At 35.4% G+C, this 13,645-nt stretch overlaps 1 protein-coding gene across 8 annotated transcripts in view; it reads right to left on the bottom strand.

Moving 5' to 3' along the window:
- Window positions 1-1,210: 1,210 nt before the first annotated feature.
- The window catches only part of CFAP43 (cilia and flagella associated protein 43), a 103,665-nt gene continuing 91,230 nt past the window's right edge, over window positions 1,211-13,645 (bottom strand). For 6 of the 8 annotated variants that reach the window (XM_004749308.3, XM_045068526.1, XM_045068524.1 and 3 more), the window contains 6 exons: window positions 13,331-13,443; window positions 11,987-12,146; window positions 5,122-5,286; window positions 3,188-3,268; window positions 2,379-2,532; window positions 1,211-2,150 (listed from right to left, as the gene is read on the bottom strand). In XM_004749308.3, the coding sequence (XP_004749365.1) occupies window positions 1,984-2,150; window positions 2,379-2,532; window positions 3,188-3,268; window positions 5,122-5,286; window positions 11,987-12,146; window positions 13,331-13,443 (840 nt within the window). In that variant the 3' untranslated portion in view covers window positions 1,211-1,983. Of the gene's footprint in view, window positions 2,151-2,378; window positions 2,533-3,187; window positions 3,269-5,121; window positions 5,287-11,986; window positions 12,147-12,988; window positions 13,065-13,330; window positions 13,444-13,645 lie in introns of those variants that run through there. The other 2 variants (XM_045068527.1, XR_006603133.1) reach the window with 2 other exon arrangements.

The raw sequence follows: 13,645 nt of genomic DNA, 5'->3' as shown, positions 1-13,645 counted from the left end.
GTTTACAAATTATGTTAACTCATTTGAGTATTAAAATTATTGGCATCCCAATTTTAAAGATGAGAAAATTTAAGATAGTTATTTAATAACTAAATAGTTATTTAAAGCTCAAGTGGCAGAGCCAGGATTTGAAACCAAGCAACCCAGCAAGAGAGCTCTATTAAGAACCATGCTATATTTGACCCAGTTAATTATCTTACTATTTAATATAATTTAAAGAACTATAAAAATACAATTGCTGTTAGTTCAGCAGAAGCTGAGAGGAATCAGTACCATGGACAGTATCAAGAGTGAGTTGGTGTGAATGACCCAGGTGCCCTTCCAAAACCAAGCCCTGAAACCAGAAGATATCTTCTGTTGAAAAGTGCTGCTAGTAGAATATAGCTTGCAGACCAAGAGATTTCTGCTAACCTCCACTCTATCCATGTCTCAAAGCAAAAAGCTTGAATTGTCAGAGTCTCCCAGGGTAGCTACTAAGAAATAGAAATTACATAGGCTGTTAATAGGGTGGTGGGGTTATGGACATTGGGGAGGGTATGTGCTATGGTGAATGCTGTGAAATGTGTAAACCTGGCGATTCACAGACCTGTACCCCTGGGGCCAATAATACATTATATGTTTATAAAAAAGTTTAAAAAAATTACATAGGCTGTTAAGATCTAGGACCCACGGAGAAATTTGTGGCATTGACTATTAGCAAATGGAGCCTAATAAGGCAACCAATCCTGGTCATCTGGAATTTATATCACCAGAAAAAATGGAGAGGAAAAAAACACCTAGCAGAATCTTGATTGACTCAAACCAGCAGGACAGAGAACTTTGATGATCTCATCCTAAGTACAAAGCATTTGTACTCTTCACACACTTCACCCTTGGGTCCAGGCTCCCACCCCCAACAATCACCTTCTCAAAGATAATTTTGAAGGATCCAAGATGTAGAGAATGTTACCAGTGGGCACTTGTCAGCCAAATTGACTACTTGAGGAGTCATTCTGGTACTAAGGAGGGCCATCAAAAGTGATGTTGGGCCTATCACTTCTCTTACATTCCCATCCAGCACTTATCAGTATATGGGGGATCAATCATGGTACTACCTGAGCAGTCTCTAGAATATTTTAAATCTCTTAAAGATTTTTTTTTTCTAAATAGAAGCTTTTTTATGATAATAGCTCTCTTGCTTTACCTACATCTACGCACACTGAATATGCTGTTGCAGATTACACTTAACATTTATTTCACAAATTTCAGAAGAATGAGACCATGACATGTGAAAAGATTGTAAGGACTGGTCAATGAACCTGATGGTATCATCTTGGAATGTAGCAGTTCACAGGCTATGGAAGGGGGAAGCAGTTTTCTGAGCATTTAATCTTTTCATTGTTTAATTATCATCATGTATTACAAAGAATATGCAATGTAGAAGACTATGTTATGTTTATGCAGAAAAAATATGTTGTACTTTTCAAATGATTTAAGGCTTAGTAAAAGGAAATGGTTCACTTTGTTCTCATTGCTAGAATTGGGAAGAAGTGTTCTGAGAAATGTCCTAAATGTTCTGAGAAATTTTTTTCTGATTGTATTTTTTCTGCTGAAGAAAACTTGAGAAATATAGAAAAAAATATAAAAGTCATCCATTAACTCTTAAGTTTTCTGGTAATTTTATAAAATTAGAAATGCCAGGAGTAGCGGAGAATTTTTTGTCTTTATGACAAAAACTAAGACTATATGAGTAAGAGAGACATACATACATCTTGAATATTTTCAGTTAATTCCTGAATGAAAACAATTCATGATATTTTACACGTTCATGCAAGACACATTTTTATAACGATTAAGGTTAAAATGAAATAATTTGCTATTAAAAATATGCAACTAAGAAGCAGCTCTACTTAAATTTCCTGATATGGGGGAAAAAGAAATCATTTTAATAAAATGAAATTATTTTTTAAATGATTGATTGCCTGGTGTTTCCCACCAGCATTTTTATATTTGAACAAGAGCAGGGAATGTTTTCATCCTTAATCGTTCAACTTCAGCCTGCAGTATTGAAATCTGTTCAGCTTGTTGTTTTGCAATTTTTGTTAGCTTTTGGTGTTGCATCATGTTTTCATATCGTTCTTTGGCAATCTTTTCACAAGTCAGTTTAGACCCTACCCCAAAAATGAAGAAGGAAAGAATTAGTTGGATTATCATCTATACTTTCAAATTATAGAAATAGAATTCAGAATCAATTAAATATTTGGAAAAAATGCTGGTAACTTTATAACTACTAACCAGATTTCAGGAATAGTGATTACTATTTTTTTGAATAATTTTTTTATTATTTTATATTAGTCACCAAAGAGACCGACAGTTGAGTAAAGAAAAAATATTCTTACCTATTGCATTACAGATGTCTTTTCTCTCTGAGACAGCCACCAATTCTTCTCGTAAATTGCAGCTTAGAGTATAATTTGCTACATCTTTTTGATTGCTGTATCTTCCCAGTTTTTTTAGTAGTTTTTTGCAATTTTCCACATTCTTTTTGTGGGTCTGAGATTTTGTTCCCATGACACCCCACAAAAATAATTTTGAAAAAAAGTATTTTTACAAAGATTATTTTTTTAACTTAAATTCATTATCATCAAGATACCATCTTATCCCCATATCCCTATTGCCTAACATAATGCCTGAACATAGTAGTTAAATTGTTTAAAGATAGAATGGTATTTTAATATGACATTTTAGAAAAAATCTTGTATATTCTTAAAAATGAGAGATTAAAAAAATAGAAAGCCTTGAGATTACTTTTTTCCATCTTATATATGTTATACAAGCTAAACTGAGCATTTTTTTTAAAGCTGAGCATTTCTTAAGCAGTAATGAAAAAACAAAGGTTTTACAAAGCCAAAGAAAGACCATCAACACTTCTGTTACATAAATCACAACTTAATGTAAAATTAGAAATTCATGTATACTCAGATATCTCCCAAGGGATTAATTCTAATAGTAAAAGAAGTACTTCAGTCTACCATACTTGTTATGGTTGCAAAGATACTATTTTAGGACCTCTAATTAGATCCTGAATGTGAATAGTGGACCACGGTTTTATTAGGTTCTCTCTGAATACATGACTTGGAATACTATTACTTTGTTCAAATAATTCACAACTGTTGGGATTATAATGAACAATATCTTTGAGACCTACCTTCTCTAAAACAGCAATGGTTTGCTCCATTATTCCAATCTGAATGGCAATCAGAGTCTCATAGTTTGGTTCATTTAGGTACTTGGAGAAGAAAAAGACCCCACAAAATATGTAAGATACTTTACTCTTTCAATAGACAATAGACAACTTTATAAAACATTCTTAGTTTTCAAAGTTACCATTATCATAAAAATTATCTAAGATTGATTTGACTTTCATGCCATAATGTTTACTTGTATTTAGCTATTGATACACTCACTTGTATTTTAATAATCACAAATGCCTAGAGTTTATTTTCTCATTTATTCAACTCCCCAAATATTTATTAAGTGTCTCATTTGAGCCCTATATTAATACTGTTCTAGTTAAAGATACTAAGGGAGAAACAAAGATAGATAACATGACTTTAGCTTTCAAAAAAAAAAAAGCATGTAGATATGATTAGTTGCCAGAAAATATGTAAAATGACATGCAAATTCAAAGGTGGTTTGGAAAAGGATGCAGTTTTTCTGGACTAGGAAAATCCAGAGGCTTTTAGAGCAGGTGGCATTTAAACTAGACCTTGAAAAATAGACTTGGGATGTGAAAAATGTAAGGAAAGATTTCAGATTGAAGAACCAGTAAGGAGGAAAGGCACAGAGGTAAAATCTGAAAAATATTAATCAGTTTATTTTGAGAATACCAATGTGAGGAACAGTTGGAATGAGTTTGAAAAGTTAGTTGAAGGATGCAGATCACGCACCTAAAAATTTCATAATTCATTTGCTAGGTAAGAGGTTGCAGTTTAAAATGTTTGAGCTGCGTAGTAAGGTTATCAGGGCTGAACATCAGTATTAATCTGATAGCAACATATAGTATAGATAAGTAAGAGTCCAAAGGTCAAGAGACCAGATAAGAGGGTTTTTTTTTTTGGTAAAAGTTTATTTTTTTTAGTGATCTCTACACCCAACTTGGGGCTTGAACTTATGACTCTGAGATCAAGAGCTGCATGTATTCCAACTAAGCCAGCCAGGTGCCCCCAGCTGGATTATTATACAACAGTCTAAATCATGGAAAAGAAAAACCGAGCCAGGCTAATGGCAGTGGGGTCAAAGAATGAGGGAATAAGCAGATAAACTAGGCAAGACTTGGAAGATGGGAGAGGGGAATCAAAGATGACTACAACTATAAGCCTGAGTAAGGGGTTGAAAAGAACAGAAATAAGTTCATTAAGAAGGGTTGGTGTTGGGAAAAGGGAATGTAGAAATAGAGCTTGAGGGAGATCAGGAACAGAGAATTTGGATCAGTCTTTTAGAAGTGATCACTGAAGTTAGAAAAATTGACATCATTAAAGGAGAGGGCATGGAAGGAAACAGAGCAAAAGGCAGGATCATAAAGGATAGTTATATTTAAGAGTTAGGGGGCACCAGGGTGGCATAGTCAGTTGAACATCTGACTCTTGGTTTCCGCTCAGGTAGTGATCTCTGGATTGTGAGATTAAGCCCCAAGTGGGGCTTCCCACTCAGTGCGGGGTCTGCTTGAGATTCTCTCTCCCTCTCCCCCTTGTCCCCTCTCTCTCTCTTAAATAAATAAATAACTCTTTAAAAAGGGGTGGGGGGGTTAGAAGCAAAAGAAAATTCAGTAGAAGAGGCAGAGTGGCCTGACATGTTGGAAGAAAAATAGCAGAAAACAGGATTGATAAAAGTCAGAGAGTCGGGCAATTAAGGTGGTCAAATGCTACCAAGAGTTGAGGGATGGTGATGCCTGGGGCTGAGACCACTAGATTTGACAATTAGGAAATCCTCAGAAGACAAAGAATTTGTAGACACATGGAGAAAAACTACTGGCTTATAATGTGCTTGATACTGCAGAAGCATCTTATTAAACACTGTTTGAATGAAAGAAAACATGTATGAATGAAATTAAAATTATATAGTGAGGCAGGGAGAACTCACCTTTTGACGATCTCTTGAAAAAAACAGCATCTGAATATCCCAAGCCTTCTGATTTAGATCTTCCATTTCCATCTCCATTTTCCTATGTTCCCACTCAATTTGAAATATTCCTTTGTGGACATCTTTACTTTCCATCATGCTAGCAACTTTCTTTTGTCCTTGAGTCTTGAAAAAAGAAAGTACATTTTGCTATTCATAGGACTCTGCATACAGAATACAGAATATCTGAAACTGAATGCTCTTCTTAGGAAACACTTGGAATCACGGAGGTAATTCTATCTTTTTTTAAAAAATTATTTTTAATTAATTAATTAATTTTAAGGAAAAGGAGTACATGGCTGAGTAGGGGGGAGCAGAGGGAGAAGGAGAGAGAACCTTAAGCAGGCTTCATGGCCAGCATGGAGCCCCACTCCAAGCTGGATTTCACGGTCCTGAGCTGAAATGATGAATCAGCCTGATCATCTAAGTGCCCCTTCTTTTTAAAAGTGTAGCAGATATTAAAGAATTACTGATCTGGGGCGCCTAGGTGGCTCAGTGGGTTAAAGACTCTGCCTTCGGCTCTGGTCGTGGTCCCGGGGTCCTGGGATCAAGCCCTACATCGGGCTCTCTGCACAGCAGGGAGCCTGCTTCCCTTCCTCTCTCTCTGCCTGCCTCTCTGCCTACTTGTGATCTCTCTCTCTTTCTATGTAAAATAAATTTTTAAAAATCTTAAAAAAAAACTAAAAAAATAAATAAATAAATTACTGATCACTAAGAAGCTGATAGGCCAAAACAGAAAGGATTATAAAATACATCTCAATGGCATAGCCAGTTTACTTTATATGTCAATAATTAGGCAGAAACTCTTTTTGCCATCACTGATCTACCAGTCTGTATGTGTTTATACCCCTACTGTCTACCCTGCCTTCTGACAGTATAGACAAAGGACTGTAGTTCAATGCAGCTAGGCACAATAGTATCTGGTTGGTAGCTAGTGGAAAAGCAAAAAAAAATTTTTAAATATATAAAATTGAGTAGATTAAATATATTTAAACACCCAGATTTTTGCACTTCACTTCAAATTGCCTGCATGAAGTTCAGGAATATTTTCATGAAGTTGTTCTCCCAGATTGCTATTAGTGAAACTCTTATGTCTCTAAAATAAATTTTATGAGTTCCATCAGTCAACATTTTATATCTTTCTTCTTCAAAAACTTAGCTTTTTGAAGTTCATGCCATTATATTATATCATACCACCTGTTACTCTTTTTAAAAATTATTTCCATCTTCTGATCACTGCTGAGCCTCTCAATTCCTTGAATTACTCACTTTCAATGATATCCATCTCACTTAGACACCCAAATCCCACAGTTATACCCTTGGGGGATCTTGTTGTATGTCACAACTCCAACATCCTAAGTTCAAGAATTTCTCTAGGGTAGTGTTTCTCAAATGTTGGAGATACTTCCCTACCATAGGAAATTAAGATTATGTTTGCAGAAATTTTTGGTTGACATAACTGGAGGGAGGTGTTGCTACTGGCATCTAGAGGGGAGATGCCAGGGGTGGTACTAAACTTTATGCAATACACAGGACATCTCTCCACAACAAATAATCATCTGACCCAAAATGTCAGCAGCGCCAAGGTTAGAAAATATTGCTGTAGAGCTACCACATCTCCTTTCTGTTCTCCTTTCAGTCAACTTTTTTCCCTAAGATTTATTTATAGTTACCATCTCTACAACCTCACTTCATATTATTTCTTCAACAATAGCCAATTGACCTGCCCCAACTTTCCACTGAGACTGCTCTTGTCAAGTAACTAACATAGTGCATGAGTTCGTTGTCCTTGGAGCCATTTCTCTCATAGTTTTCAGGTTTCCTCCTTCATTGGCAACTCTTTCTCAGTTTTATTACTTGACTCCTTCTTTGCTAGATCTATCAGAGTTGGACTTTGGACATTAGCCAAAGTCCCATCCTAGCTGGTCTCAAGCATGTTCATGGCTTAAATTATCCATATGTAAATATCTCTATGTAATAATTCATATGTAGTTATCTGTATGTGATCTGTATCTAGAATACTTCTAAATTTATATCTCAGCTCAAAATTCTGTCCAGTTGATATTTCAACTGGAATGGCTTTTTAAAAAATTTATTACTTGAAAGAGAGGGAGAGAGAGAGAGAGCATGCATGGGAGGGGGGAGGGGCAGAGTGAAAGGGAAAAAGAGAATCTCCAGTAGACTCCTCACTGAGCAAGGAGCCAGATGTGGGGCTTGATCCCATGACCCTGAGATCATGACCTGAGCTGAAATCAAGAGCTCAAGTTACCCAGGTGCCCCTCCATTAGAATGTTTTACATGCATCTCAAATTTAACAAAGCCTAAAACTCTTTATGTCCCAGCCAAAGCTACATACTCCTAGTTGTTCTTGTGTCAGTTAATGACACTATCATCTATTCAGTTGCTCAAAAACCAACATTTTAAAATTTATTATTGATCCTTCTCTTTATTATTCACATTGAATCCATCAGCATTTTTGATAATGATTTTTGCATTTACACTAACAACAAAATATGAAGGAGAATTTAAGATACTCTGAGAAAATAAAGCTGATGGAATTCCTCATTAGTAGACCTGCTGTAGCAGAAATGCTAAAAGGAGTCCTTCAACCTGAAATCAAAAGGCCCTAGACAGTAACTCAAAGTCATAAGAAGAAATTTTTAAAAAAGCTAAATTTATTTTATTTTATTTTTTTTTTAAAAGATTTTATTTATTTGTCAGAGAGAGGAAGAGCGAGTGAGCACAGGCCGACAGAATGGCAGGCAGAGGCGGATGGAGAAGCAGGCTCCCTGCCAAACAAGGAGCCCGATGTGGGACTCGATCCCAGGACACTGGGATCATGACCTGAGCCAAAGGCAGCGGCTTAACCAACTGAGCCACCCAGGCGTCCCTATTTTTTTTTTTTAAAGATTTTATTTATTTATTTGAGAGAGAGACAGTGAGAGAGAGCATGAGCGAGGAGAAGGTCAGAGAGAGAAGCAGACTCCCCGTGGAGCTGAGAGACCAATGCAGGACTTGATCCCGGGACTCTGGGATCATGACCTGAGCTGAAGGCAGTCGTCCAACCAACTGAGCCACCCAGGCACCCCAAAAAAGCTAAATTTAAAATGCAACTATACAGGTAGATATAAAAGTCAGTATTATTGTATTTTTTGTTTTTAAGTACTCCTTTTTCCTCTATGATATAAAAGAAAAATGCACCAAACAGTAATAATAAATCTATGTTAATGGACATATAATGCATAAAGATATAATTTGTGACAACAACAACAGAAAAGGGGAGGGACAGAATTGTACTGGAGTAGAGTCTTATATACTAGTGTAACTAAGTTGGTGCTTATTTGAATTAGTTTGTCATAAAACTAAGATGTGGGGCACCTGGGTGCTCATCGGCTCAGGTCATGATCTCAGGGTCCTGGGATCGAGCCCCACATCAGGCTCTGGCAGAGCCTGCTTCTGCCCCCCACCCCCCCGCCGCCTGCTGCTCTGCCTACTTGTGATCTCTCTCTCTGTCAAATAAATAAATAAAATCTTAAAAACAAAAAACACCCTAAGATGTGAATTGTAATTCCCATAGTAGCCACTAAGGAAACAATTACAATGTATATAGAAAAGTAAAAGACAAGGGGATCAAAATGGTACTCTGCAAAAAAATCAACTATATATAAAACAATACAATAATGGAGGGATTGAGGAACCAGAAAATATGATAGAAAACAAATAATAAAATAGTTAAGTCCCTTTTTTTTTTTTTTTACTAGCAATTACTTTAAATGTAAATGGATTAAACTCTATAAGTAAAAGGCAGAGATAAGCACAATGGATTAATGGATCCAATGATATTCTGTCTAGAAGAGATTCACTTTAGATTCAGTGAAACAAATAACTTGAAAATGAAAGGATGGAAAGATACCATCTATGCAAATTGTAATCAAAGGATTGCTGGGGTGGCTATACTAATACCACACAAGCACATTATTTGCTGATCTTCAAGAAGATATAGCAATTATAAACACATATGCACTAAAAACAGACCCCCCAAATATATGAAGCAAAACCCATTAGAATTGAAGGAGAAATGGTTGCATAATAATAACTGGAGATTTCCATCCCACTTTCAATAATGAATAGAACAAATATACGGAATATCAGTAAGGAAATAGAGGATTTAAACAACATTATAAACTAATTAGACCTAAAAGACATAGAACAGACACACAATAATAGCAGAATACACATTCTTTGCAATTGCAAATGGAACATTCTCAAGTATAGACCATATGTTAGGTCATAAAATGAATCCTAATAAATTTTAGAAGATTGAAATCATATAAAACACTTGTTGTGACCACAAGGTAATAGAACTAGAAATCAATAACAGTAAGAAAAGAGGAATGTTCACAAAATATGTAGAAATTAAACGACACATTTAGAAATAATCGGTCAAAGAAGAAGTGACAAAGGATATCAGAAAATACTTTGAAATGAATGAAAATGAAGACATAATATACCAAAACTTATGAGATTCATCAAAACCAGTATTCAGAGGGAAACTTATAGCTATAAGCACCTATGTTAAAAAAGGAAAATGATCTCAAGTCAATAATCTAATGTTATACCTTATAGGATCATCAAAAGAAGACCAAACTTAACTCAAAGCCAGTAGAAGGAAGGAGATAGAAGATTAGAGATAAATGAAATAGAAAATAGGAGAAAAACAGAGAGAATGAATGAAACCAAAATCTTTGAAGTCAAAATTGACAAACCTTCAGCTAGAATCAGAAAAAGGAAAAAAGACTCAATTTTCTAAAATCAGAAATAATATCAAGGACATTACTACTAACCTTACAGCATTTAATAAGATTATAAAAAATTATATATTATATATAATATATTAATAACAGATTACTCTGAACAATTGTATGCCAACAGACTAGATAAACTTAGGTAAAACATTCTAGAAATACACAAACCACAAAAACTGACTCAAAGAGTAACAGAAAATCTGAATAAAATATACTAACTAAATATTGAATCTGAATAAAACCTTCCAACAAAATAAAAAACCCAAGACCAGAAGGCTTCACTGGTGAATTCTACCAAATATTCAAAGAAGAATTAATACCAATCCTTCTCAAGCTCCTTAAAGAAATGTAAGAGAATGAACACTTCCAAATTCATACTACAAGACCAGCATTACTCTGATGTCAAAGTCAGACAAGGACACCACAAGAAAAGAAAATTACAGGCTCATATCCCTGATGAAAACAGATGCATAAGTCCTCAATAAAATATTAGCAAACCAAATTCAACAGCATGTTAAAACAATTGTATACCCATACACACACTCCTAGGCATATATTCAAACTGTTGTAAACCAAGATAAAGAGAAAAGCCCAAAGGAAGACATATTACATTAAGAGGAACAAAGATTTAAAAATACATAATAGACTTCTTGTCAGAAACTCAGTAAGTCAGAAGAAAATGAACACATTTAAAGTGAAAAGGATGAGGAAAAAAGAGAAAAAAAAAACCCTGCCAGGGACGCCTGGGTGGCTCAGTTGGTTAAGCAGCTGCCTTCGGCTCAGGTCATGATCCCAGCGTCCTGGGATGGAGTCCCACATCGGGCTCCTTGCTCAGCAGGGAGCCTGCTTCTCCCTCTGTCTCTGCCTGCCACTCAGTCTGCCTGTGCTCACTCTCGCTCCCTCTCTCTCTCTGACAAATAAATAAAATTAAAAAAAAAAAAAAAAAACAACCCTGCCAGTCCAGGGAACCTAGCAAACTATCAACAATGAAGGTAAATCAAAGTCAATTTCAGACAAAGAAAAACTCAGGAGAATTTAATACAGGCAAACTTGCAATTCAGTTAAAAGAAGTTCTTTAAGCAGAAGATATATGGTATAAGATAAACACTTTACTCCGCACAAAGATCTCATGAAATAGTGAAAATGAAAGAAAATTGAACATGCTTTCTTCTTATTTTTCATTACTCTAAAAGATAATTATCTAAAGCAAAAATGATGACAGTATTTTGTGGGTTTGGAGTATTTATAAAAGTAAAAGGTATGGCAACATTAGCATGTAATTCTCAAACGGTACAAAATCCCTAAATATTTGGAAATTAAATAACATTTCTAAATAACCCATAAGTCTAAAAGGAAGTTACATGGTAAATTAGAAAATATTTTAAATGTAAAGAAAATGAAAACACAAAATATCAAAATTTGCATAATACAACTACAATCATGCTTACAGACAAATTTATAACATTAAATGCTTATATTAGAAAATAAGCAAGGTTTGAAATCAGTGAGCTAATCTTATCTAAGATTATCATTAGATAATTAGATTGAGCTTAACAAAATGATGGCAAATTAGAATGAAAATTTAACTTTGTAGTGCTGAACTTCTTATACCTTAGAATCATCTGGGAGGCTTTTAAAAAATACCATGCCTCAGGGTGGGGCCTGGACACATTTGTAAAGTTCTTCGGGTGACTCTAATGTACAGCCAGAGTTAGGAAACACTGATTTAACTGAATGAAAATGATTTATCATGGTAATGGAATAATAATGAACAAATTTGGTACAGCAGGTTATATGTTGGCTTTCTTCTTAAAAAATGATAATTATGGGGCGCCTGGGTGGCTCAGTGGGTTAAAGCCTCTGCCTTCAGCTCAGGTCATGATCCCAGGGTCCTGGGATCAAGCCCTGAGCTCTCTGCTCAGTGGGGAGCCTGCTTCCCCCTCCCTCTCTGCCTGCCTCTCTGCCTACTTGTGATCTCTGTCTGTCAAATAAATAAAATCTTTTTAAAAAGTGATAATTACCCGAATCACAGAATTCAAGTCTTCAATTATGTTCTTGTTGATAAGAATTGCATCAGGATACTCCAGCAATAACTGAAAATTTTCCAGCTCCACTTGTCCTTGTTTAAGGAGAACTTGGATTGTCAAATTCAACTGGAATCTCACTTTTTCTTCCTGTAATCTACATTGAAAAAAATTCAAAGTAAGTAGCTGTAATATACTTATATTTCAAACTTCATCTATTATTTGAGAACCTAAAATTCAAACTTAATCTTCAACTTGAATTTCAAACTTAAGCTGAAGGAAAACGCAGAAGATAAACGCAGAATATCTTTTCCTGATGATGAGATTTCTTGGAGGTCTCTATGATACCTCATCTTGTTGATATGGAATTAACTTGGGCTGCTCAAAGAATGGCATGGACAGAAATGCAGTCACAAAGTTTCACTTTATGATTATGAAAAAATTAATGTAACTTTGGTTGTAAGTGGAAAAAAATTGAGATGCTACCAAATAACACAGCTATTGAAGTTCTGACTTTTTAAAAAAAATATATTTTATTTATTTATTTGACAAACAGAGATCACAAATAGGCAAAGAGGCAGGCAGAGAGAGGGAGAGGAGGAAGTATGCTCCCTGCTGAAAAGAGAGCCCAATGCAGGACTTGATCCCAGGACCCTGAGATCATGACCCGAGCCAAAGGCAGAGGCTTAAACCACTGAGCCACCCAGACACCCCTAAGTTCTGACTTTATATATTGACTTCTGATATTTTATTAACAATGTTTAATCTGTATGCTACTTATATCTGGCTAAGTCCTGTTCCTCCTAAGAGCCTAAATTTGAGGATGATGTATAATGATGAATTTGGAAACACCAGAGAAGCATTTATCAAGGTAGCTGTAAAAATGGAAAAAGTGAAGCAAAACTTAGAACAGTATCCCAATCACACAACAAAATACAAGCTCTCTTAAAGAAAAAGATATTCGCTGGTTAGTTGCCTATATGGGAATTTCTTGGATACCTGCTTAGTTTTCCACAGAGTTTGCTTGTGTGGCTTGAGCCCGAAAGTGCCGACTAGCAGGAACAAATTCTTTGTACTGTATGTATGTGGAAGGAGCAGGTTAAAAAACAGTAAGGTTTTCCCCAAACTTGCCTCTTTCTAATAGGAGCAATGGAACCTACAGGTAAGTTCCATTCTCAAGCAAGGTCTTTTGTAACAAAATGCCCTTTTTCAAAAAGAATTTATGAAGCCCAGCAAGAGAGACCAGTCCGTGCAGCGAGTAGGCTTTCTCTCCCCATGACAATACAAACTAACTTAGCCCTAGCTTAGACTCTGTGTAAATGAATGAAAAGTTCAAATTACACTATCTGTTCATGTAACACTTTTTCAATTTCCTGTTGCAACTTCTCATCATCCTCTGTTCTCCTCCGGAGGAAAGTTATCATTTCCATTAAGCCAGCTGCTTTCTGCTTTACCTGAAGGAACCAAACCACAACCGTCTTAGAGCATATGGGGCTTTGGAGATAAAACCAAATTAATTTTAAAGAACTTAAGAAAACATAGATGTTTTATTTAGTTACAAAGCCTTAACAAGTCCATTTTTCTATGAGAGTAGTAAAATTTAAATCCCTGACATTATGTAATATACAGTACCTAAAATTTACATGGCACATTCTG

The sequence above is a fragment of the Mustela putorius genome, unplaced genomic scaffold (genome assembly GCF_011764305.1).
Source record: "Mustela putorius furo isolate JIRA1106 unplaced genomic scaffold, ASM1176430v1.1 tig00003909_pilon_pilon_pilon, whole genome shotgun sequence".
In the NCBI taxonomy this organism is placed as follows: Eukaryota; Metazoa; Chordata; class Mammalia; order Carnivora; family Mustelidae; genus Mustela; species Mustela putorius.
Note: the sequence above shows the minus strand (reverse complement) of the source record. Positions and strands in the feature narration are given on the sequence as shown.